The following is a 27,420-nucleotide window of genomic DNA, read 5'->3' as shown; positions in this document are numbered from 1 at the left end:
GCTCAGCACCAGATCACACATTGGTCTGTCTTCTTACTCCTCTAGCGCCTTCTTCTCCTTTGAGCATCTCACCTCGTTCCACCCCTCTCTCCTCCTTTAATATCCTCATTCTCTACTGCCCACCCAAGTTTCTCATATCTTCAATGCTTTCCTCCCTCAGCCTCTGCACAGAGTGACGTCTGATCCTTGGTGATTTCAACTTCTATCTCAACTCATCATGCTCAAGTTCACTGCCCTTCTATCCTCCATTACCCTCTCCCTCCATATAAAAACTCGCCAACCCACATCCACAGCAACCCCCTCCACCTTGCCATCTCACGTGGACTCTACTCCCATCTACTTCCTTGTATCCCTCTCTACTCGCATCCTCCTCCAAAACCCACTTCCTTCAGTGTCCACCCCTGGAAAAAAACTCCAAGTCACTTACAAATTACCAACTGCCTAGCCATTGGTCCTCCATTTGCCATGACATTTCTGCAGCTACCAATCAGCTCAATCACATCCTCACCTTCACCTTTGATGCCTTTGTCCCCATTAAAACCATTGCACTCACCCTGGTCATATTGGATGAGCAGGAATTTCCTCCAATTAAATATTAGAAAGACCGAAGCCATTACTTTCAGTCCCCGCCACAGACTCTGTTCCCTAGCCACTGACTCAGTCCCTCTCCCTGGCCACTACGAGGCTAAACCAGACAGTTCTTGCTGTCCAATCAACCCAAAGCTGAGCTTGCGACTACATATCCGCTCAATCACCAAGACTGCCTGCTTCCACCTCCGTAACATTGTCTGTCTCCATGTGTCGCTCTGTCAAATTTTGTTTGAAAATGCTCCAGTGAAGCACCTTGGAACATTTAACTACATTAAAAGGCACTACATAATACAAGTTGTTGCTCCTTCTTATAAACTGTTCATCTGTAATAGTTCTTGTTAGATCCATGTGTTAATGGAGACACGGAATGCAGGAGTTGATTTAACAAGTGTTTACTGAACAAAGTCTGGAGGTGAACTAACTACACAAGGCGCTACACAGGCTTATATACCCGAGTGGTCACTACTGGTACTACAGTATACAGGGGCTTCAAAAACATAGTTCCTCTTAAAGGTACATACACCACAGTTCTAATGAATGGTTATACCCGAAAGATTAACTCCCCCCCACCCCCCCCCGCTTTCTCCACAGATGCTGTCTGGCCTGCTGGACGTTAGCATTTTCTGTTTCAGATTTCCATCATAGAAATTTACAGCACAGAAGGAAGCCATTTGGCCCATCATGTCTGCCATATTTTGTTCTATATGAATGCATAGATTTTGTCTCCATGATACTTCCCCTTGGTTACTGGTGTGTGATATACAAGTGTTAGCAAACACAAGCCTGGAAGTACCTGATGTTGGTAGGTTAGCAGTAAGGAGAGACTTCCCCAGTGGGATTCCCACCACCAAAGGGAAGCTACAAGTGCAGAAAATTCTGCAGTGCTACAGCAAGACTGCTGCTGTTGAAGTGGATTCAAAAGGAATGGGAAAGCCACAAAGGAGGAAATGAATATTTTTTGAATTTGTTTATTTATTTTAAGTCCTTTGCCAAGTCTGAGGACCTGGTTTCAATGTTGTAAAAAGTTCAAAGATGTGATCAGAAGAAGAGGCAAGATAAGAGTAGGTTCCTGCTCTGCTTTATCTGATGCCACTATGCAGTGCGAGGAATTGGCTACTACTTGAAATATTCAATACAGGTATGTAATTTGGGGGGAAAAAAGTAGCAATACAAGGCAATAAAATAAGTTGGGCTTTCATTTGCATGGTGTGCTAAGTGTTCCTGTAATGGTTTTGTTGTTTGAAACCTGACGAAATGAAGGGTCCAATCTTCAACTTCAGCAAGCTGCAGGTGCCTTTAAGGACTGCTGGTTAGGCCCCTCAAAGCCTTGTACAAGTAGGCACAGCTCGTGTGTGATACATGCTCTGCCCAGTTGTACTTGAAAATTGCAATCAGGGTCCAACAACTGGTGGAAGACCCAAATTTGCATATTGAAGCAGACGACCATCCAGGAACAGGCACACAGGCTGCTTGCCCATTTACAGGTCCAGCTGAAAATTACCAGTTGAAAAATCACCTCCAGTAGTCTTGTTGCTGTTGTACAGTTCACCTTGCTTATGGTGTGAAGGACACATTTAAAGGGAATGGGGAAGATAGTTGGCAAGATTAATCATACAGCAGAGAAGGCCATTCAGCCCATTGTGCCTGCTCTTTGAAAGCTAGCCAATTAATCCCACTTCCCTATTCCTTCCCCATAGCCCTGCAAATTTTCCTTCAAGTATTTATCCAATTCCCATTAGGATGTTATTAAATCTGCTTCCACCACCCTCAGGCAGTGCATTCCAGATCCCAACAACAGTGTAATTCCACCCCCCCCCCCCCCCCAGGCCCCCCAAACCTCTGGTTCTTTTGCCAATCACCTTATATATCTCCCCTCTGGTTACCAACCCTTCTGCCACCTGAAAAAAATTCTGCTCGTTTCATAACCTTTCATGATTTTGAACACCTATCCAATCTCCCCTTAACCTTCTCTGCTCAAAGGAGAACCACCCCAGTTTCTCTAGTCTCTTCACATACTGAAGGCTTTGATCTCTGGTACCATTCTAGTAAATCTCCCCTGCACCATCTCAAAGGCCTTGACATCCTTCCTAAAGTATGGGGCCCAGAATTGGTCATAATACTCCAGCTGGGGCTAACTAGTGATTTATAAAGGTTTAGCATAACATCCTTGTATATCTTTTGATATATATTAATGACCTGGACTTGGGCACAATTTCAAAGTTTGCAGTGACAAAACTCATTGTAGTAAACAGCAAGTAGGATATTAACAGACATCAGGAAGACAGACTGGTAAAATGGGCTGATGAAATTTAACACAGAAATGTGACAGGATTTATTTTGGTAGGAAGAATGAGACACAATATATGAACAGAATCATAGAATGATACAGAAGGAGCCACCCCATTACTCAACCAAACTTTCTGGTGTCATTGGCAGGAGGTGGGGGGAACCACTTGGGCCCCCCAAAAGGCATTTATATCAGACATATCTTGACCAACAAACTAGACTGGTGCATCTTGGCACTTAACACAGAGATGTCTTCAGAGCCATCCTGACATCGCAGACCTAAGCGGCAGCAGCAACGGAGGCAGCAGAATATAAACAGAGTGGGACCAGAGGACAGCACAGACGTGAGCAGCAGCAGCAGAATATAAACAGAGCAGGACCAGAGGACAGCGTGGACCTGAGCGGCAGCAGCAGTGGAGGCAGAGTATCTTCAGCAAATTCAAAAACAAAAAAACAAGGAGTGACAGCACAGGACAGCAGGTAGCTGATTGGTTGGGGAGTATTAACTTTTTTTTCCTCTAAGCTAGGACAGGGGTTTAAACTAAGAGCTGGGAAACTTTAATGCACTTTATTAAATTAATAAAGTAACTAGATAAACAAATTAATATAACTAAATCATTTGAATAAAGACTTTAACTAATTAAATAAATCAAACAAGGTTAGACTACAATATAGCAGAGCAGGTTGTATGTCTGGACTGCAGTAAGCGGGAGTTTGTGGACAGCGAGACTGTCCCGAACGAACACATCTGCAGTTGATATCTCCATCTCAAATCTCTGACTCATTGAGCTGGAGACATGTTGTCACATGGGGGGGAGGAAGGAAGAAAGAGGAGGAGCATCTGGAGAGTTTGCTCCAGACCTTGGTCACACCTTGTAAGAGAGGTGCAGGTTCAGAACGGGGTTGGTATGACCGATAATGTGCAGAGTAAGGGGAACTCAGGTGAGAAAGAAAGATGATCCACAGAAACTATCCTATCCAACAGATACAATGTACTTGCTACCTGTGAGGATAAGGATAAACACTGTCAGAAGGACAGCCAGAATGTGGACCATGGCACTTTAGAGCAGGAGACTGGCTAAGGGGGAGGGGGGGGAAGGAGGAGGAGGTGGTGAGGAACTGTAATGTGGTAGTTGTAGGGCATTCTATAATTAGGGGGACAGATAGCATTCTTTGTAAGCAAGATTGAGTCCCACATGGCATGTTGCCTACCTGGTGCCAAAAAGGATTGAAAGGATATTAGAGGGAGGACGAGGATCCATTGTGGTCCATGTTGGGACCAACAACATAGGGAAGAGTAGACAAGAGGTCCTGTTTGGGTAGTACCAGGAACTAGGAGCTAAATTAAAGAACAGGACCTCAAGGATTATAATCTCTGGATTAATGTGAAAATTGGTATAGGGATAAGCTGATTAGGGAAGTGAACACATGGCTAAAGGAGTAGTGCAAAAGAGGGGTTCCATTTCATGAGGTATTGGCATCAGTATTGGGATAGGAAGGAACAGTACTATTGGGACAGGCTCCACTTGAGCTAGTCTGGGGCCAGGGTCCTAGCGGAAAAGGATAAATAGGGTGGTCGCAAGGACTTTAAACTAGTAAATGGGAGTGGGGGGCCCTCAGGTGGAAATTGTAGTACAAATAATAATTCAAAAATAAACAAAAAGGGAATAGAGTAACAGTCAGAAATTATGCTTTAGGCACTACAGGTAAAGGGAAAACTAAAATATGTAATGTGATTAAACCAGGAGAGAAATAAGAAACATGTGAGCAAGACGTCAGAGCTGAAGGACAGGCTAGAGTGTGAGGCTCGAATAAACATTCTTTATATTTCACATGTCAATCTGCTATTTAAGAATGGCGAGAGAGGGAAACCAGGGAATTATAGACCAGTTAGCCTAACATCTGTTGTCAGGGAATTAAGGATAGGGTGACTGAACACCTCAAAAATGCTCAGCTGATCAGAGAGCCAGTATGGATTTGTGAAAGGTAGGTCATGCCTGATAAACCTGATTGATTTTTTTGAAGAGGTGACTAAAGTAGCGGACAGTGGAATGTCTATGGATGTTATTTATGTGGACTTCCAGAAGGTATTTGATAAAGCCCCACAAAAGAAGACTGTTAACCAAGATAGAGACCAATGGAATTGAAGGCAAATTATTGACCTGGTTAGGAAATTGGGTGAGCGGCAAGAGACAGCAGGGATAATGGTCAGGTAGTCTAATTGGCAGAATGTGACGAGTGGTGTCCCACAGGGATTGGTGTTGCGGCCTTAACTATTCAGTATTTATTAACATCTTAGATGATGGCATAGAAAGCCATATAACCAAATTTTCCAATGGCAAAGACAGACAGCACTGAGCAGTGCAGATGAAAGCATAAAAGGATATCGATAGATTAAGTGAATGGGTAAAACTGTGGCAAATTGATTTCAATGTCGGCAAATGTGAAGTCCTCCAATTTGGACCTAAAAAGGGATAGAACAAGGTACTTTCTAAATGGTGAAAAGCTAAACACAGTGAAGGTCCAAAGAGACTTGGGGGTCCAGGTACATAGATTCAAATGTCATGACTGTTAAGTATGTGTATTGTATTGAACAATTAACACAAAGACTTAAACGTATAACTCAAACAGGTCTTTACTGGTTGGAGGTAGGGACTATACATAGGTCTTTACTTCATGCCCACAGGCGGGAACTGAGGGGGATCAGTACCCACAGTACTATTTATACCCCTATGGCCAGGAGTGGTACTGCGTATCACTACGCCCAACAAGTAGTGCAGTCCTGTCCATAGGTTCAAAGTAGCACACATATTACATACACAACATTCCTCCCTTCCTAGCTTTACAGTCATCTCCCCATTTAACATAACGTAATAACATATATACATATATAACTTCAGGTTTACATAACAGAATAACATAGATACATAGATAACTTCATGTCAAAACAGATCACAGATTCAGTCTCTGCGGAAAACAGTTCACAGATTCAATCTCTGTGGTGTAGTCGGTTCACGTTGCTGGAGTGACTCATTCAATAGTCCTTCCATGGATTTAACAGTTTGAACTTCCGAACTGAATTGGCTCCGTTCGGAGGGACCACGTGTGTGATCTGGTAGAGGTGATAATGGTTCAGATGGGTCATCTTCTGTTTTTACTTTTCCTTTTCTGCTTCTTGGAGACTCTCTGGGCTCCATTGTCAGCTGCCACAGCTGCCAGCTGCATGCGCAGTTCCTCCTTCTCTTCCTCCTGTTTCCGTCGTAGAGCCAGCTTCTCCCGATGTTCCGTAGACTTTTGGTGCTCCTCCATGATTTCTGCACTTTGGGAGTCGAAGTTACAAGCTGGGCAGGACAGGACATCGTAATATTCGGTGTCGTCCTGAGCTAGACCAGTGAGAGGGTCGTCTATTTCCTCCATACCCAGCTGGACGTTAGCCAGCTCTTGTTCCAAATCCAGACATCTTTCCTGAAGAGACTTCTTCATGTGTATCTCTGCATCCAGCTTTTTCTGGGCTTTCAGCAAGTCGTTTACTAGTGACCTCATTTGTGATTTTAATACTTCAACTTCCTTTGGAGATTGATTGATCGGACTATGCAATCCCTCTACCGGAGCAGCTGTTTCAGCGGTCTGTTGTTCTACGTTGACGTGAGTCAGCGTACTTTTGGCATCCAAGGGCTGCTCTGTTGCAGTCATCTCAGTCTGTGTTGCCACCTCAGCTCTTCCAATAACCTTTGAGAGCTCCGAACCCCTTTCGTTTGAATATTGAAGTTCATGTTCAAGTTTTTCCCATTTCAGAGTCCTGTCCTTCAGCATATGCAGGAGTTGGCTGACCGTTAACTCCTCTGACATCAGACGTTTTGTGTGCTCCTGCTCCATTTTCTCCATCAGCTGCTTCTGTTGTCTTTCCAGATTCTCCAACTCTATATCAAAGAACTCTTTCGTTGCATTCAACTCTTGCTCAAAACGGCGAAGCATTTGTTCTAATTGCTGTTGTAGTTTGAAATGGAGTTGAGTTCGAGCCCGGTGTCCCTCAGAAATGGGCACATCAGTAGACTTGCCAGACTCAGAATCCACAGTTAAACTATGTTGTTGTTGCTCAGTGGAATTCTGTGCTGAAACTTTGTCTTTTGCACCTGAGTTGGGCTTACCATCATCCGTTCCAGAGTCTGGGCCGACTATCTTCACCGAGTTCTCACTCGTTATTGTTTGTAGGAAATGCCAGTCCATATTCATTTTCCTAATCCACTCCCGTCCTAGTAGTGGAGGACCTCCTTCAGATATCACATATAAGTCCATTATTTGACTGTCTTCGCCCTTGTGGACCACTGCAACCTCTATTTTCCCGATGGGGTACACTCTTTGCCCCGTGTATGTTTTCAATATAATCCCCGTATCCTGTAGGGGAATATGTTGGAATAACTTTCCGTAATCTTTCTTATTTATGACCGTCAATGCCGATCCAGTGTCCAATTCCAGTTTTACTTGGACTCCTTCTATCTGAAGAGTGACCCAAATTGTCTGGAGGTCTGCACCCTTACCAGCGTTGAGTACTCTTAAGCTAGCCAGTTCATTACAGCTTAAGCTAGCCAGTTCATTACTGCTAGCGTCTGAATCGGACTCCTGTTCGGTCACCTTGTGTACCTTTGCGTATTTTCCTTGCGGTGACTTCTTGTTGCTGGTCTTCTTCCCTGACCTGCATACTCTAGCTATATGTCCAAGCCTACCACAAGTTCTACATTCTTGGTTTTTAAACCAACACTGGTTCTGATCATGCGTTGTCTTTCCACAACGATAACATTTGCCAGAACTCACACCCAATTTGTGTGCACTGAGCTCCGGTGACCGTAGCTGCATTACTGCCGTGCCTCTCGCTGCGGCTTCGTGTGCTGCTGCCATAGTGACCGCCTTCTCAAGCGTCAGCTCATTCTCCTCGAGCAGTCGCTTTTGTGTATCCTGTTTAAATAAACCACACACAAATTTGTCTCGAAGTGCCTCTGTCAGTCCCGTTCCAAACTGGCAATATTTCGCTAATTTACGCAATTCCAGCAAATAATCAGCATTGCTTTCATGCTGTAGCTGCCTTCTGTCGTAAAATTTAAATCGTTCCGCTAGCATCAGCGGCATGGGGTTTAGATGATCTTTCAGGACAGTAACAATCTCATCGAACGTCTTATCCGCCGGTTCATCTGGTAATAACAGGTGTTTCAATTGCCCGTATGTCTTCGCACCCATTAAATTTAATAATGTTAGTGCTTTATCAGCCTCACGAATTTTATTGGCCTTACAATAATTTTTAACTCGTTCAACATATATGGCCCAATCTTCGATGTCACTATCAAAGTTGCTAATATTCCCGTGTTTAGGCATTGTAGTACTTTATCAGATTTGCAATTTCTCAGATTTTTTTTTTACTGTTATCCAAGATGGCGGCTTCCCGCTCTTGCCGTTGTCCTCCGCCCACAAAATGGCGGTTTTCCCGCTTCTGCCTTCTTCCCCAGCGGTTTTCCCGTGAAAAATGGCGGCTTTCCCGCGCTTCTCGCTCTCCCCGCCCACTTCAATGGCGGTTTTCCCGCGCTTCTCGTCGCTGACTTTCAGCCCGACTGCGGCTCTTATCTCCTGTGCGATCGCTGGTGCGCCGCCCGCCCGAAACGGTTCTCAGCCCTTATCACCGGTGCGATCGCTGGCCCGCTAAGCGCCTCCCGCTTGAAGCGGCTCCCGGCCTCTGGCTCACCCGCTCGGCGGCTCTTGCTCGCTCCCTCCCGGGCTCTGGCTTACCCGCTCGCGCCCTCCCGGGCTCTGGCTTACCCACGAGGTTATGGAGGCTTCAGGGTCCTAATGCCTGTCGCTTCCAGTCGCTGGAAGCTGTCAGGATTTCTGCTGCCCTTCAGTTTTCAGTGGGGTGTTGAGGATTGGAACCTCTCTTCAACGTCCTGTCTTTGGACGAAGCCGCTGTGGAATAACTGCCGCAGGGTTCGAACTGACTCGTCGCCAGTGTTAAGTATGTGTATTGTATTGAACAATTAACACAAAGACTTAAACGTATAACTCAAACAGGTCTTTACTGGTTGGAGGTAGGGACTATACATAGGTCTTTACTTCATGCCCACAGGCGGGAACTGAGGGGGATCAGTACCCACAGTACTATTTATACCCCTATGGCCAGGAGTGGTACTGTGTATCACTACGCCCAACAAGTAGTGCAGTCCTGTCCATAGGTTCAAAGTAGCACACATATTACATACACAACAATGACCAGGTACAGAAAATAATCCAAAAGGCTAATGGAATGCTGGCCTTTATATCTAGAGGACTAGGGTACAAGGGGGTAGAAGTTATGCTGCAGCTTACAAAACCCTGGTTAGACCACACCTGGAGTACTGTGAGCAGTTCTGGGCATCACACCTTAGGAAGGATATATTGGCCTTGGAGAGAATGCAACATAGGTTTACCAGAATGATACTGGACACCAAGGCCTAGAAATTCATTGACGCCATTTTTGGGGCGCTAAAGTGGGGCGTCCGCTAAAGTTTGCGGCCGCCGCCAAATCTAGGCCACTTCTCCGATATTCATTAGCTTCGCCCTACTAGTTCGGGCGAGCGCTAAAACTGCTGTTGGACGCCTCTCTTTGGGCGCTAAGCCGGAGGTGGTGATCGATAGCGCCGAGGCCGGGCGCAGCGCAGGTGCGGCCATCTCGTGACTGACAGCAGACACCCTGGCGCCGGCCAGCTCTTAAGGGGGAAGGGTCGACTGTGTCTGCTGCCACGCCCTGGATAGTGGAGCCCTCCAGCTAGGCCTGAACACTGCTGCTGGACCCAAATAGCGCCTGAAGACATGGAGAAGGCCCGTGAACGTGCGCAGCGCTTCTCAGAGCGTGATCTGAGTGTGCTGCTTGCTGCTGTGGAGAAGAGGCGCCATGTTTTGTACCCGGACAACGGCAAGAAGGCGACGGTCCGCGTCTACAGGAGAGCCTGGAGGCATGTCGCCAGCAAGCTGTCAGCCAACAGCGACGTCCCCAGGACCGGTGCCCAATGCCGCAAAAAGTTAAATGACCTCACACGCATTGTCAGGGTGAGTACCCTTTCCAATGACCTCCTCATCCTTGCATGTGCGCCTCACATTATGGGCAAAGGGACTTGAAAGCTCTAATGGCCAGCCTTCATCCAGCAGCTATGGCACAGGCATGAGTATCAATTGCACATTCTGCACTGAACACACTCGCCAAGCTATTCCACCATGGGAGGCAGTGCACACCAGATCATGGCGACACACTGGCCAGGCTATTCCACCATGGGAGGCAGTGCACACCAGATCATGGCGACACACTGGCCAGGCTATTCCACCATGGGAGGCAGTGCACACCAGATCATGGCGACACACTGGCCAGGCTATTCCACCATGGGAGGCAGTGCACACAAGATCACGGCGACACACTGTACTTAGAGGCTGTCCTTTCTCTAGCAGGCCAAGCTGGCGAATAATCGCAAGAGCCGGACTGCGACCGGGGGAGGACGACCCCATATCCAGCCACTCACCGACCTGCAACATCGCGTGGAGCGTCTCATGGGTGACCGGGTGATTGGGCCCGTTGCATGTGGAGATGCCGACCCTGTTCTGGGAAGCAATGGTAAGGACATCACCTTTTGCACCTCTCTCGTCCCACTTGCGCATCAGATCTACATCCTTTGCCACTGTCCGACCAATGCGCTGAATGCCACCACTCATGCATCCCGCACTGATGCCCTCTCCTCACTCTAAAGCTACTCTTGTGCCTTCCTGCTTTCAGATGGTCAAAAGGAGGTCCCTCAACTTGCCAGTGACAGACCCTCCGAGGAGGAGCAGGAGGAGGAGCAAGAGGAAGGCGGCCCATCAGGGGAACCCTCAGCCGCGGCCACCCAGGCCAATGTAGGGGACACGTCTTCCCTGGAGGGCAGCGTGGCGGAAGTGTCGAAGGGGAGGGGAGCTCCTGGGACCTGCGTGCTGCAGAAAGGCGGGAGGGGGGTGGAAGCTCGGCGGCCTTCTCCCCAGAGGGGGGATGCGTCGGAGGGGAGTCCAATTGCTGGGCCCAGCGGCCTCCAGCAACGCAGGAAGGGTCGGCCAGCTCGGCGGCCTTCTCCCCAGAGGAAGAGTCCGGCCTCCAGTCAGGAGATGCTCTTCGCCGAGGAGATGGAACGCCTCGAAGACTTGTCCGCGGACTCGGAGCGCCGGCACACGGAGCTCATGGCGGCAGTGGCACGGTTGCCTGAGTCCATCAATTCCCTCTCTCGGAGTGTGGCCGAGTTCGGGCCCTTAGAGGCCACCAGTCGGGCGGAATACCGGGCAGATCTTTCAGCGACTGGCCAGGTGATTAGTGGTGCCGTCCAGTCACTGGCTGCTCTGCTGCGGTCAGTGAACAGGTCAACACGGGCACTCACTGCTGCCACACTCGCTGTGTCAGCCAGGCATCGCCAGGGCACCCGGCGCGCTGCAGCAGCACATCGGTCTGTCCCTCGGCAGATTGGTGCGCATGCTGCAGTGCTGGCCCGGGCGAGTGCCAGTGTCTCAGGCGACCAGCGAGCGCCTGCCATCCGCCAGCTTTCAGCCATTCCTCCAGCCGCCACTGCCACTCCCCCAGTGGAGCTGCCAGGAGCTGCTGCAGTGACTGATGCTGGCCCACAGCCCCGAGACCGGAGGAGCAGCGGACCTGCGCGGAAGCAGCCCGAGGCGGGAGAGCTTAAAGGCTTGAGAGGGAGCAGTCAGAGGCACCGAGGCCCACAGCCCCGAGACCGGAGGAGCAGCGGACCTGCGCGGAAGCAGCCCGAGGCGGGAGAGCTTAAAGGCTTGAGAGGGAGCAGTCAGAGGCACCGAGGCCCACAGCCCCGAGACCGGAGGAGCAGCGGACCTGCGCGGAAGCAGCCCGAGGCGGGAGAGCTTAAAGGCTTGAGAGGGAGCAGTCAGAGGCACCGAGGCCCACAGCCCCGAGACCGGAGGAGCAGCGGACCTGCGCGGAAGCAGCCCGAGGCGGGAGAGCTTAAAGGCTTGAGAGGGAGCAGTCAGAGGCACCGAGGCCCACAGCCCCGAGACCGGAGGAGCAGCGGACCTGCGCGGAAGCAGCCCGAGGCGGGAGAGCTTAAAGGCTTGAGAGGGGGCAGTCAGAGGCACCGAGGCCCACAGCCCCGAGACCGGAGGAGCAGCGGACCTGCGCGGAAGCAGCCCGAGGCGGGAGAGCTTAAAGGCTTGAGAGGGGGCAGTCAGAGGCACCGAGGCCCACAGCCCCGAGACCGGAGGAGCAGCGGACCTGCGCGGAAGCAGCCCGAGGCGGGAGAGCTTAAAGGCTTGAGAGGGGGCAGTCAGAGGCACCGAGGCCCACAGCCCCGAGACCGGAGGAGCAGCGGACCTGCGCGGAAGCAGCCCGAGGCGGGAGAGCTTAAAGGCTTGAGAGGGGGCAGTCAGAGGCACCGAGGCCCACAGCCCCGAGACCGGAGGAGCAGCGGACCTGCGCGGAAGCAGCCCGAGGCGGGAGAGCTTAAAGGCTTGAGAGGGGGCAGTCAGAGGCACCGAGGCCCACAGCCCCGAGACCGGAGGAGCAGCGGACCTGCGCGGAAGCAGCCCGAGGCGGGAGAGTTTAAAAGCTCACCTTTCGCGGGCTTTTTCTTTCACAGCTGGTGCAATCAGGAGAGCAGGAGGCCAGTAACTCTTATATAGGTGGAGCTGTTGCTAAACCCGAAACACTACAGTGTAGTGTCTCCCACCCTTCCACCTCCTCTAACCTTTTAGGGGTTAGGGGAAGTTGAAAAGGTAGGTTCAACTTATTTTATTTCAGGAGTCTAACCTAGGTGGAAAAGGTTCCAGGACAGGAGGCGGCAGTGAAAATACAACACCAGAAAACAGGTAGGTGACTGGTTGGTGAGTACTTTCACAAACTTATTCTAAGTAGAATTCAATAATTAAGCTAAATCGTAGTAAATAAAAGGGTATTGTAAGGGTTAAGTCATGGAAGGGCAGCTCGGACCCGTGCCATGCTCCTCCTGTGCCATGTGGGAAATCAGGGACACTGTCCCTGACAACTATGTGTGCAGGAAGTGTGTCCAGCTGCAGCTCCTAGCGGACCGCATGGCGGCGCTGGAGCTGCGAATGGACTCACTCTGGAGCATACGCGATGCTGAGGATCTTGTGGATAGCACATTCAGTGAGTTGGTCACACCGCAGGTAAAGGCTAGCTCAGACAGTAAATGGGTGACCAAAAGGCAGGGTAAAGGCAGGAAGGTAGTGCAGGAGTCGCCTGCGGTCATCTCCCTCCAAAACAGGTTTACCGTTTTGGGTACTGTTGGGGGAGATGACTTATCAGGGGAAGGCACCAGCAGCCAGGTTCAGGGCACCATGACTGGCTCTGCTGCACAGAAGGGTGGAAAAAAGAGGGATAGGGCTATAGTGATAGGGGATTCAATTGTAAGGGGGATAGATAGGAGTTTCTGCGGCCGAGACCGAGACTCCAAGATGGTATGTTGCCTCCCTGGTGCAAGGGTCAAGGATGTCTCGGAGCGGGTGCAGAGCATTCTGAAGGGGGAGGGGGATCAGCCAGTTGTCGTGGTACATGTAGGTACCAACGATGTAGGTAAAAAGAGGGAGGAGGTCCTACAAGCTGAATTTAGGGAGTTAGGTGCTAAATTGAAAAGTAGGACCTCAAAGGTAGTAATCTCTGGATTGCTACCAGTGCCACGAGCTAATAAGTTTAGAGAGAGTAAGATAGATAAGCTAAATACGTGGCTTGAGCAGTGGTGCAAGGGAGAGGGATTTAAATTCCTGAGGCATTGGAACCAGTTCTTGGGGAGGAGTGACCTGTACCAAGGGGACGGTCTACACCTGAACTGTGAGGGAGCCGATGTCCTCGGGGTAATATTTTCTAGGGCGGTTCGGGAGGATTTAAACTAATTTGGCAGGGGGATGGGAACCTAGGTAGTGGAAAAGAGGGAAGTCATATGAAGTCAGAAATAGATGGTAGAAAGGTGAGAAGCAATAAGCAAAGGAGAGAAACACAAAGGGCCAAACTAATTCATAATGAGAGTGTGAAAAAAGCAAGCCTGAAGGCTTTGTATCTTAATGCTAGAAGCATTAGGAACAAGGTGGATGAATTAGTTGTGGAAATAGAGGTAAACAAGTATGATTTGATTGGGATTACAGAAACGTGGCTGCAGGGTGGGCAAGGCTGGGAACTTAACATCCAGGGATATACAATATTTAGGAAGGATCGGCAAAAAGGTAGGGGAGGTGGGGTAGCATTGCTGGTAAAGGAGGGGATTAATGCAATGGAAAGGAAGGATATTAACTCGGATGAAACGGAATCTGTATGGGTAGAAATGAGAAATAGCAAGGGGAGGAAAACGTTAGTGGGTGTGATATATAGGCCTCCAAATAGTAATATGGAGGTGAGGGAAGGCATAAAAAGGGAAATTAGAGAAGCGTGCGATAAGAGCACAGCTGTCATCATGGGTGACTTTAATTTACATATTGATTGGACTACCCAAATTAGTAAAAATTCTGAGGAGGAGGAATTCCTGGAATGTTTTCGGGACGGTTATCTGGACCAATATGTCGAGGAGCCGACTCGAGATCAGGCCATTTTAGACTGGGTATTGTGCAATGAGAAGGGACTTATCAGCAATCTTCTTGTACGAGGCCCCTTGGGTCAGAGCGATCATAATATGATCGAGCTCTCAGTCGAGATGGAGAGTGAGGAAATTGAATCAGAGACTAAGGTCCAGAACTTAAATAAAGGGAATTACGAGGGTATGAGACGGGAATTGGGTAAGATTGATTGGGTGGTGTTTCTGGGGGGATTGACAGTGGATAGACAATGGCAAGCATTCAAAGATAGAATGGAAGAATTCCAGAACATGTTTATACCGGTTTGGCATAAAAATAAACCTAAAAAGGTGACTCAACCGTGGATAACGAGGGAAATTAGGGACAGCATAAAATCAAAAAAAAGGGCATATCAACTGGCAAAAAAAAGCACCAGACCGGAAGATTGGGGGCAGTACAGGATACAGCAAAAGAGGACAAAGGGATTAATCAGGAAGGGGAAAATAGAATACGAAAGTAAACTTGCAGCAAACATAAAGACAGACTGCAAAAGCTTTTATCGGTATATCAGGAGGAAAAGACTGGTAAAATCCCAAGTCGGTCCCTTGCAGTCCGATTCGGGAGAATATATAATGGAGAATAAGGAAATGGCAGACCAATTAAACTCATACTTTGGTTCTGTATTCACAAAGGAGGACACAAATAACCTCCCAGGAATATCGGCAAACATAGGGACTAATGAGAGGGAGGAGCTGACAGAAATTAGTATCTCTAGGGATATGGTGTTGGGTAAGTTGAGGGGACTGAAGGCCGACAAATCCCCGGGGCCTGATAAACTACATCCTAGGGTACTTAAGGAGGTGGCCCTGGAGATAGCAGATGCTCTAAGGATCATCTTCCGGAACTCCATTGACTCGGGAACAGTACCCGTGGATTGGAGGGTAGCTAATGTTACCCCAATATTTAAAAAGGGGGGTAGAGAGAAAGCAGGGAATTATAGACCAGTAAGCCTTACATCGGTTGTGGGCAAAATGCTAGAGTCCATTATTAAGGATAAAATAGCGGAGCACTTGACAAATGGGGAAAGGATCGGACAGAGTCAACATGGATTTACAAAGGGTAAATCGTGTTTGACTAATCTGCTGGAATTTTTTGAGGAGGTAACTGGTAGAATAGATGGGGGAGAGCCAGTGGATGTGGTGTACCTTGACTTCCAGAAAGCCTTCGATAAGGTTCCACACAAAAGATTATCATGCAAAATTAAGGCTCATGGGATTGGGGGCAAAGTATTAACGTGGATAGAGAACTGGCTGGCGGATAGAAAACAGAGAGTTGGAATAAACGGCTCATTTTCGGAGTGGCAGGCAGTGACCAGCGGGGTGCCGCAAGGATCTGTCCTGGGACCCCAGCTGTTCACAATATATATAAATGATCTGGATCAGGGAATTGGATGCAATATTTCCAAATTCGCTGACGACACTAAACTAGGAGGAGGGGTGGGCTCTGATGAGGATGTCAGGAGGCTACAGTGCGATTTGGACAGGTTGGGGGAATGGGCGGATACGTGGCAGATGCACTATAATGTGGATAAATGCGAGGTTATCCACTTTGGGGGTAAAAACAGGAGGGTAGATTATTATCTAAATGGCAATAGATTGGGAGATGGGGAAGTGCAGAGGGACCTGGGTGTTCTTGTGCACCAGTCACTGAAGGAGAGCATGCAGGTGCAACAGGCGATTAAGAAGGCAAATGGTATGTTGGCCTTCATATCAAGGGGGTTCGAGTATAGGAATAGGGATACCTTACTACAGCTGTACAAGGTGCTGGTGAGACCGCATCTGGAGTATTGTGTACAGTTTTGGTCGCCCCATCTGCGGAAGGATGTTCTTGCCATGGAAAGAGTGCAACGGCGATTCACCAGGCTGATACCTGGAATGGCGGGAATGACCTACGAAGAGAGATTAAATAGTTTGGGCTTGTACTCACTGGAGTTTAGAAGATTGAGAGGGGATCTCATCGAAACATATAAAATTATGGCAGGCCTGGACAGGCTGAATTCAGAGAGAATGTTTCCAATGGCCGGGGAGGACAGAACCAGGGGCCACAGTCTAAAAATAGCGGGCAAATCATTTAAAACAGAGATGAGGAAGAATTTCTTCACTCAAAGAGTGGTGAGCCTGTGGAATTCCCTGCCACAGAGGGCTGTGAAGGCTAATTCAATAAATATTTTCAAGAGAGAATTGGATATATTTCTGAAGGCTAAGGGGATTAAGGGTTACGGAGAAAAGGCGGGGACGGGGTACTGAACTGGTAAGATCAGCTATGATCTCAGACTAAGATCAGCCATGATCTCATTGAATGGCGGAGCAGGCTCGAAGGGCCGAATGGCCTACTCCTGTTCCTATCTCTATGTATCTATGTAACAGCCGGCCGCTCGACGCCCAGACCTCGACTAGGCCGACCCCCAAGGGCATCTGCCGTCACGACATGTGCCCCTCAGGAGCCTGCCCCCAGCCTTGCAGCAGCCAATGGCCTTACTTTGAGGCGGAGCAGCAGGGCGGGCAGGGGCCACCCAAAGATGGCCAAGGCATCGCCCTAGCGGGCCAAATAGTCGAATGTGTGGCCATTTGTGTTTGTTTCTTGAGGCCGAGAATTGGATGTTTGTTTTTTGAAGGCCGATGATGTGATGTTTGTTTTGGACGAAGGCCGAGAATGACGGCCATTTTAGTTGCCCTATTTTGTTAATCCTCCCCAGGTTGTGGGAGCGAGTAATGTGTTTGAGTGTTTTTTGGGGGTTTCCTCTGTTTTTGGTTTTCATGTGGGAAGGGCCCAGAGTTTGTACAATAAAGCATTTTATTTATTCACATTGTCCATGTTTGATCTTTGAAGTGTTTGTTGCCTTAACCGGCTGAGGGCTTGCGGAGCGGCTGCAATCATGTTCTATCATTGGCACAAGCCATTCCCTGACAGGGGGCCTAGAAGTGACGTTCAATAAGCCGACGACGGGCGGCCCTTGGACCTTGTGCGTCCCTCCTGGGCTGGTACTCCTCGTCCTCGTCGTCCTCATGCTCCTCCTGCTCCTCCTCCTGAGGTGGTGGTCCAATGTGAGGTGGCAGTGCCTGAGTCCTGCGGATAGCCAGGTTGTGCAGTATGCAGCAAACGACGACGAATTGGGAGACTCGATCCTGCGAATACTGGAGGGCTCCCCCGGAGCGGTCGAGACAGCGGAACCGTTGCTTGAGCACGCCAATTGTTTGTTCTATGAGGTTCCTCGTCGCTTGATGGCTCTCGTTGTATGCCTCTTCAGCAGGGGTCGTGGGCGCGCGGAGTGGGGTCATGAGCCAGGTACACAAAGGATAGCCTTTGTCCCCGATAAGCCATCCTCTTGGGGGAGGCTGTGCCTGGAACATGACAGCCACAGTTGTCTGTCGCAGGATAAAGGCATCGTGGCTGCTGCCTGGAAAGCGGGCATTGACAGCTAGGATGCGCTGCCTGTGGTCACACACCAGCTGTACATTGAGGGAATGGTAGCCCTTCCGGTTGCGGTAATCCTCGGCATGCTCAAGAGGTGCCCGCAAAGCCACATGCGTGCAGTCAATGGCGCCTTGCACCATGGGGAAGCCCGCTATTCTTGCAAACCCCACTGCACGCTGCTGCTGCTTGTCCAGGGTCATGGGGAAGGAGATGAATTGATGTCTCCTTCTGAAAAGGGCTTCGGTCACCTGGCGGATGCAGCAATGCACGGCGAACTGGGAGATGTTAGCGCTGTCCCCAGTAGCAGATTGGAAGGAGCCGGAGGCATAGAAGTTGAGAGCCACCGTCACCTTCACTGCCACCGACAGAGACGTCCTGCGCATCAGCTGTGGCTGCAGATCTCTCTGAAGCAGCCGGCAGATATCTGTAACCACCTCCCTTCGGAATCGCAGCCTCCTAACACACATCGTGGCAGACATGGTCAGATAGGAGGTCTGCTGGCGGTATACCCTGCGTGGGTAAGGCCTCAGTTGGTGACGCCTGTTGCCCCCTCTGCGTCTAGCCAGGGCTGCCACTCTCTCACGGCGTCTGTAAGCCCTTCTGGCATAAGGCTGAAATTCAGCGTTGCCACCCAATGCAGCCCCCATTATATGCTGGCAAACACTGAGCTCTGAATGAAGGCTAAGATAATTGGTAAGCTCTGGCCTGAGCCAAAAATACCTGTCCAAGTGTTGGTCCAAACCAGTAAACTCTCCTCCTTGGTCTCTGTCCAAAAAACCGTTGCACAAGAGTGAATGCTGCAAAATGGCTGGCCTTTATACTGCTGGGTAAGTGCCCTTTAATTAGCGCTCCCCGCGGCCCGGCTGGCCTGTGTACCGTTCCACTTCACAGTCGCTCGGGACGCCCGGCGCACAATGGGCCGGCGCGAGTGAAGTTCCGGTTTGGGGCGCACAAAGGGCGTTGCACTATTAAATGACGTCATGATCTGCGCGCGCAGCAGGGCACGCGCTAAGACTTTGCGCCGGCGCTAAATGTGTCCTGAAGTTGGGGAGAGATGCAGATCGCGCTGCGCCCGGGCGATAAGCGCCTAGCGCTCGAGATCTACTCCCCCTAAGGCGCTAACGGCTGGCACGCCCAACTGAATTTCTAGGCCCAAGGGTTAAATTACAAGGAGCAATTACACAAATTAGGGTTGTATTCACTAGAATTTAGATGATTAAGGAGTGATCGGATCAAAGATCAAGATATTAAGGGGAACAGATAGGGTAGAGAGAAACTATTTCCACTGGTTGGGGAGTCTAGGACTAGGGGCCAAAGTCTAAAAATTAGAGCCAGACCTTTCAGGAGTGAAATTAGGAAACACTTCTACACAAAGGGTGGTGGAAGTTTGAAACTCTTCTGCAAACAGCAATTGACGCTAAATCAATTGTTAATTTTAAATCAGATTGATAGATTTTTGTTAACCAAAGGTATTAAGGGATATGGGGCAAAGGCAGGTATATGGGCCTAGAAATTCACTGGTGCCCCGCAGTCTCGCCAGGGCGCCGGAAGTACCGCCCCGGAAGGAGTCGCGAACGCCCGCCGGAAATTCAGTTTCAGTGCCTGTGGTGATTATTCTTTATGTTTAGTAAGAAGTATTGTGATTGGTTGTTTGTTTCCTGCCTTGGGATATATGCTGTAATCTCATTGGTAGTTGATGTCATGTGATTTGTGGTGGCCATCTTAAATTCAGTTCTTTCCAGCCTTTAGTTGGGACTGGGTGTTGAAGGTGTGCTACAGGATTTTTAAGTTAATAAAGCCTAGATTAGAAAGGCAAATCTATTCTTTATTTCAATTTATTAACTTTATGTCAGAATGGAGCGATATCTTCAACCAGAACGATTCAATGCTGACCCCAATTCTGCAGGAGTGGATGATAAATGGAAACATTGGTATTGTACATTTAAAAACTTTTTGGGCGTGTTGGATCAAGAGTCTCTAAATAAGCTGAATATGCTGATCAACTACATTGCTCCGGATGTGTCTAAGTACATTTTGGACTGTAAAACTTATGAAGTGGCTATTTCTACATTGGAAAAGATTTTTGTTAAACCAAAGAATGAGGTATTTGCACGTCACCTTTTATCTGCCCATAGGCAGCAGGTGGGAGAATCTTTGGATACTTATTTACAAGCACTTCGGTGCCTTAGTGTTAACTGTAATTATAAGGCCGTGACGGCTGAAGAATATAAGGAAGAATCGGTACGGGATGCTTTTATTAATGGATTACTGTCTAGATCAATTCGTCAGCGGTTGTTAGAAAATAAGACTTTGGATCTTAGGAGTGCTTTTGAGCAAGCTTCTACATTGGATGTGGCTCAGAGAAGTTCGGATTCTTATGCTCTTTTTAATCGGCCTGTGACTGTGGTTTCGGCAGTTCCGGATGAAAAGGAATTGTGTGGACTTAATAGGAGTGGTTTACTAGATTCTGAAACAGTTTCTACTTCAGCGGCTGTTGCCTCTAGGATTCAGAAGTGTTATTTTTGTGGGAACGTCCGGCACCCTCGTCTGAAGTGTCCTGCTCGGGAGGCTGTGTGTAGTAAATGCGGCAAGAGAGGTCATTATGCATGTGTGTGTAAATCATTAGGTTCAATTACCTCCTCTGTGACTATTCAGCCTTTAGATAGGACGTTTATTGCATCAATTTCTGCTGCATTTGCTCATGGCCTAAACAAAGCTATAGTTACGGCCCAAGTTAATGGGTTGGAAGTGAAGGCCCTTATAGATACGGGCAGTACCGAGAGTTTTATAAGTCTTCAGTTTGTAAAGGAGAAGCATTTGAAAATTTTGCCTGTTTCCTATCAGGTGTGTATGGCTCAGACGACTCTCACTTCACAAGTAGCTGGTTGTTGCCTCGTGAAATTGATTCTTCTAGGTAATACGTATACTGATATATGCCTATCTGTTTTGCCTAATCTCTGTGCGGATATTTTGATTGGTCATGATGTGCTTCAGTTACATGAGTCTCTCAGTCTTTCATTTGGCGGGACTAAGCCACCTTTATCTATTTGTGGATTAACCTCTTTATCCATTTCTCCATTATCACTTTTTTCCAATTTGATGCCGGATTGTAAGCCAATTGCTACCAAGTCAAGAAGGTATAGCAGTCAGGATAGAGAATTTATTAATTCTGAAGTTCAACGTCTCTTATTGGAAGGATTCATTGAACCTAGTTGTTCGCCTTGGCGGGCACAGGTAGTTGTCACGACTAACGAGAGACATAAGAAACGAAAGGTGATAGACTATTCCCAAACTATTAATAGGTATACTCAATTAGATGCGTACCCTTTGCCTAAGATTGATGAGCTTATCAATAAAGTATCTCAGTATAAGGTTTTTAGCACTATTGACCTAAAGAGTGCTTATCATCAGATTCCTATTGTTAAGAAGGATCAACCATATACGGCCTTTGAGGCTGGTGGAAAGCTGTATCAGTTTTGCCGAATACCATTTGGTGTTACGAATGGTGTTGCTTGTTTTCAACGGGCAATGGATGCTTTTATAAGTGATAACTCTCTCTCTGACACCTTTTCATACTTAGATGACATCACGGTGTGTGGCAAATCAAGGGTGGAGCATGATTCTAATTTAGAAAGATTCCTTCAAGCTGCGGAAAAAGTTGGTTTAACTTTCAATAAAGAGAAGTGTACCTTTTCGACCACTGAGGTAAATCTACTGGGGTACATTATCTTGGGAAACAAGATTAAACCAGACCCAGAACGTCTGCGACCATTGATTGATTTGCCTTGTCCTACTAATTCTAAGGCTTTGCAATGAGTTGTTGGACTGTTTTCTTACTATTCTAATTGGATTGCAAATTTTTCACAGAAGATCCGGCCTCTTATTCGGGTTACGACATATCCTCTATCATGGGAGGGCAGGACGTGTTTTGATAATTTTAAAAAGGATATCCTTGGAGCAGTTGTGCATTCTATTGATGAGCAGGTTCCTTTTGTGATTGAGATGGATGCTTCTGATTTTGCAATTGGGGCTACTCTGAACCAAAATGGAAGACCTGTGGCCTTTTTCTCACGTACCTTGAACAATAGCGAAAAAAGGCATTCTTCAATAGAGAAAGAGGCGTATGCAATAGTAGAAGCACTGCGTAAATGGAGGCATTATTTATCAGGGCGACATTTTACGTTGGTAACTGATCAAAAGTCTGTGTCCTTTATGTTTGATGTCAAACATTTTGGAAAGATTAAGAATGATAAAATAATGAGGTGGCATAGTGGTTAGCACTGTTGCCTCACAGCGCCAGGGACCCGGGTTCAAATCCAGCCTCGGGTGACTGTCTGTGTGGAGTTTGCACATTCTCCCCGTGTTTGCGTGGGTTCCCTCCGGGTGCTCCGGTTTCCTCCCACAGTCCAAAGATGTGCGGGTTAGGTTGATTGGCTATGATAAATTGACCCTTAGTGTTAGGGGGATTAAATACGTGGGGTTACGGGGATAGGGAGGGATATGTGTTGGTCTAGGGGTTATGGGGATCGGGTGGGATATGTGTCGGTGCAGGCTCGATGGGCCGAAATGGCCTCTATCTGCACTGTGGGGTTTCTGTGATTCTGTGATTGAGTTGGCATGTTACCATTTTGATATAGTTTATCGTCCGGGGAAGGATAATGTTGCTGCTGATGCGCTGTTGAGGGCTTATTGTTCTGTGATTCACGGAGATACGCTTATTAATCTTCACAATGCCTTATGCCATCCTGGGGTTACGAGGATGATACACTTTGTACGCAGTAAGAATTTGCCCTTTTCAGTTGAAGACGTCAAGCGGATGACTTCATCATGTTCTATCTGTGCTCGGTGTAAACCGAATTTCTTTAAGCCTCAACGAGCTCATCTTATAAAGGCTACTTCTCCTTTTGAACGTTTGAGCGTCGATTTTAAGGGGCCTCTTCCTTCAACTACTCAAAACCGATATATATTTACTGTTGTGGATGAGTTTTCAAGGTTCCCTTTTGCTTTTCCTTGCGCAGATGTATCAGCTGCTACAGTTATCAAATGTCTGACTCAACTTTTTGTCATCTTTGGGATGCCTGCGTATATCCATTCGGATCAGGGAAGTTCTTTTATGTCTTCCCAGTTGAAGGAATACCTTCAGAGTCGGGGAATTTCTACTAGCAGAACTACCCCGTATAATCCCCAGGGTAATGGACAGTGCGAACGATACAATGGGGTGATCTGGAAGGCAGTTATGTTGGCTTTGACATCCCGGAACCTTAAGAATACACAGTGGGAAATGGTACTGCCTGATGCCCTGCATGCCATTAGATCATTGCTTTCAACGGCTACTAATGTGACCCCCCATGAAAGGCTCTTTAACTATCCGCGGAGATCTACTACGGGATATTCGGTACCTTCATGGCTTACTATGCAGGGACCTGTGCTGCTTCGACGCCATGTTAGATTGTCAAAATATGATCCTTTAGTGGAGGAGGTGGAGCTGTTGGAGGCAAATTCCCAATATGCTCATATTCGATTCCAAGATGGGAAAGAAAGTACCGTTTCAATTAAAGACTTGGCTCCTTGTGGTGGCCAGCCCTCTTCTGAGGATATTAACAATAGTCATGATTCAGATAATGTGGATGCTGTTACAGATGCTACGAATATTTCCAATCCGACTGCAGATAATTATACTTCTATTAGTCAGCCCTCAATGGATGTTCATGGCCGTCCCAGTTTACCTCCTGATGGGATTTCTAATCCGGAAACCGTTGAAAACCGGGATATGGATAGCCTTCCTGCAGAAGATACTTCTGTGTCTCCTGGTGTGGGAGGGCAAGGAATTTCACCAAGGTTGAGAAGGTCGACACGAACAAGATATCCGGTCGACCGATTGAAAATGGACTTTTAAATTAATAGTAATGTTTTAAAATTGTTGAAATATTATATTATATTGTTTTAGTTGAGAGATACTTAATACTTATGTGCAATGTTACTAATTGTTGTTGCTCACTTAGTATTGTGTCATGTTGAATAGTTTTATTTTGTCTGTGCATAGTTTTAGTTGTAAATAATTAATTATAAATTGTAAAGGTTATTTAGGTTGGAGTATATTTTAAAAGGAGGGGTGAATGTGGTGATTATTCTTTATGTTTAGTAAGAAGTATTGCGATTGGTTGTTTGTTTCCTGCCTTGGGATATATGCTGTAATCTCATTGGTAGTTGATGTCATGTGATTTGTGGTGGCCATCTTAAATTCAGTTCTTTCCAGCCTTTAGTTGGGACTGGGTGTTGAAGATGTGCTACAGGATTTTTAAGTTAATAAAGCCTAGATTAGAAAGGCAAATCTATTCTTTATTTCAGTGCCCCAAACGGAAGCGCAGCGCTACTCGAGGCACCCCGCATCCCTCTTGGGGTGCTGCAACTGAAAATCGCAGTGCAATGTGCCGCAGCGCCACGGCGCACTGCGGTACTGCAGGCCTTCCTCCCCTTCTTAAAGGGGAGGGGCCTGGTGCAGCGTGATCAGCGATCGCGAGTGCCGGCAAAAGAGCCCGGCACCGAGGAGAAGTGCCGGGCTCTTGGGACACAGCCGGCACAACGCGGGGGGGGGGGGGCTCAGGAGGCCTGGGACGGCGGCGTGAAGAGGTGCTGGCAGGCGGCCAGCAAAAAAAAATGGCCACCCCGCGCCTCAGCGCCTCTACCGCCGCAGGTAGGCCCCCCTGAACCGGTTGCAAATTGCGACCGGCGTTAAAGCAGGGGGCACTACCAAATTTGGCGATCAGGGCGGTAGCGGGGCGCTGCGCACACCGCTGACGTCATCGGTGGCGGCGCAGCGCTAACGGCTAGCGCCGCCATTAGCGCCCCGCTAAATTTAGCGGGAGACGTGGCCAGAGGCGCAAAACCCACTAAGTGCCCTCTTTGGGCGCTAATGGGTGGCGCAGCCCACTGGATTTTTAGGCCATGGAGTTATGTCACAGATCAGCCATGATCTCATTGAATGGCAGAACAGGCTCAAGGACCAACTCCTGTTCCTATGACAGCTGGTCAAAAAAAGTGCAGAGTGATCTTGATCCCCTGCAGAGTAGCTGCTCTTTGGTAGAGTGAAATCCTTTGCGATGACTTAATCACTGTGGCCAGGACAATTCCTGCCAGCACTCAGTTCCACCAGCATTTAGCATGTATTTTAGAATAAATACAACTGGGGTGTATCTGAATTACGCCACAAATTCCGACCCCCTATGCTAGAAGTGCTCCACTTTCACCACTAAAAAAGTGCACAATTTTGGGACCTATATTCCAGATCACACACCCCCCCCCGCCCCCCATGAAACGCAAGCATTTTAAAGAAAAACTTCTGCATAATAGCAAATGTTGACTATCAGAAAGAATCCGATAGAATTTCCTAATACGGCAAAGATGTACATAACTAAACGAAAGAAAGCTCGAAACTTTGTAGATATCCCTTATTATTACTATATATTGACACATCAGTATTAAAGTGTAACAATTCATTAGTGTGTAAAGAATATTAAATTACCTGCCCATTCGCCCATGGAATTGAAGAACGAATTCGGTACTCCATACCACTTGGTGAGTATTAAATATTTCAAACAATTTATTACTTTTAGAAAAAAAATAAAAATAGCAAAAATGCCAAACAAAATGAACGCGTGCTCCAAGAGTTTCTCCATCGCTGCAGACGTGCCGACAGACTGAGACAGCAGCCGTAACCTGTGATAAGACTAGCTCAAGGCGAGCCTGCAGCATGTCATATAACGCAAGCCATCTGTCCATCACATATCGTAGCCATAATAACCACCAATCGCATGGGCTCGCCTTTTAACCAATAAGGCGTTCACTCCAATGGAGATTTATTGTTCAGGCAGAATTGCTTGAGATGTGATTTAGAATTGATTTAGAATTCAACTGTTCGCTTTTTGTGGTGAAATCCTCTTTAGACTCCAGTTACACTTTCACTACCAATGTCCTGGCCAATATTTATCCCTCAACCAACATCACTAAAACAGATTAACTGGTCATTATCACATTGCTGTTTGTGGGAGCTTGCTGTCCCCAAAATGTCTGCCACATTTCCTAGATTACAACAGCGACTACACTTCAAAAATTGTCTGTAAAGCGCTTTGGGACGTCCGATGGTCATGAAAAGCGTGAATATAAATGCAAGTCTTTATTTTTTTCTTTCAATAGTGAACAGGTGAAATATTACCCACCATGGCAGCAAAGGAGAAGGGAATAATCCTTGGGACATGATCCCAGCAGTTATGGCAGGATAGCATCCACCAGTGCCCTCCAGCCTTAACTCCACCTGTGTTTGCAGGGCCAATGGAAGGACACCGAATTAACATGGGGCAGACAGGCACAAGTCGTCGGTATGAGCACATCACTGTCATCTGCCTGTCCCATGTGGCCAGAAATGCCAGTGTATGCCCACAAGTGACGGTGGGGGCTATTGCCCAAGCCCCCCATGCTCCGTGCCTGATCAATTGCCCGTCGGACCCCAGAGCAAAAGGGCCAATCTTAATGGTTTTTATTAATGGTCGTCGTGAATGGTGGTGGACCATTGAACAACTAACGGGAGGAGGAGGCTCCATGAATATTCCCATCCTCAATGATGGTGGAGCCCAGCACGTGAGTGCAAAAGACAAGGCTACTCATATGGCCTCATTAGAGGAACCTGCTAAGATATCATCCCTCCTTACAGCAGTCCACAAAAAAAAGCAGGACAAATCCAATCCGACCAATTCCAGCCCCATCAGTCTACTCTCAATCATCAGCAATGTGATGGAAGATGTCATCGACGGTGCTATCAATCGGCACTTACTCACCAATAACCTGCTCACTGATGCCCGGTTCCGCCAAGACCACTCGAATCCCGACCTCATTATAGCCTCGGTCCAAACATGGACAAAGGAACTGAATTCCAGAGATGAGGTGAGAGTGAATGCCCGAGACATCAAGGCAGCATTTGACTGAGTGTGGCATCGGGGGGAAAACTCTCCACTGACTTGAGTCATACCTAACACAAATGAAGATGGTTGAGGTGGTTGAAAGTCAATCATCACTGCCCCAGGACATCGCTGCAGGAATTTCTCAGGGCAGTGTTCTCAGCCCAACCATCTTCAGCTGCTTCATCAATGACCTTCCCTCCAACATAAGGTCAGAAATGGGGATTGTTAGATCCGTGTATCTTGATGTTGTGTGTCCTTCAATAATTAAGACAAGAGACTGCAGGGAACAATCAACAGGTGTTTACTGGATGAGGGTTACTCTAAAACTAACTGTACAGATCCCTACTCAGGGTTTATATACAGGTGTGGTCACTACCGGTACTACAGTATACCGGAGCTGTAAAAAGTAGTTCTCCCCTTAAAGGTACTTACACTACAATTCCTCCCCTTTTAGATTAACAGTACCATAACATTCATTTAACAATTAAATATCAACTAATTACAATTAACACTTTTAACGTGCAACATTAACTGAAAATAGTCTATTTATAAATTC

At 47.7% G+C, this 27,420-nt stretch overlaps 1 protein-coding gene across 2 annotated transcripts in view; it reads right to left on the bottom strand.

The window, feature by feature from the left end:
* The window catches only part of hsd17b3 (hydroxysteroid (17-beta) dehydrogenase 3), a 111,657-nt gene extending 86,032 nt beyond the window's left edge, over positions 1 to 25,625 (bottom strand). For both annotated transcript variants that reach the window (XM_085984952.1, XM_085984956.1), the window contains exon 1: positions 25,433 to 25,625. In XM_085984952.1, the coding sequence (XP_085841078.1) occupies positions 25,433 to 25,586 (154 nt within the window). In that variant the 5' untranslated portion in view covers positions 25,587 to 25,625. The remainder of the gene's footprint in view (positions 1 to 25,432) is intronic.
* Positions 25,626 to 27,420: the final 1,795 nt, after the last annotated feature.

The sequence above is a fragment of the Somniosus microcephalus genome, chromosome 1 (assembly GCF_052327205.1).
Source record: "Somniosus microcephalus isolate GS21.2 chromosome 1, FLI_Smic_1.0, whole genome shotgun sequence".
NCBI classification, from domain to species: domain Eukaryota; kingdom Metazoa; phylum Chordata; class Chondrichthyes; order Squaliformes; family Somniosidae; genus Somniosus; species Somniosus microcephalus.
Note: the sequence above shows the minus strand (reverse complement) of the source record. Positions and strands in the feature narration are given on the sequence as shown.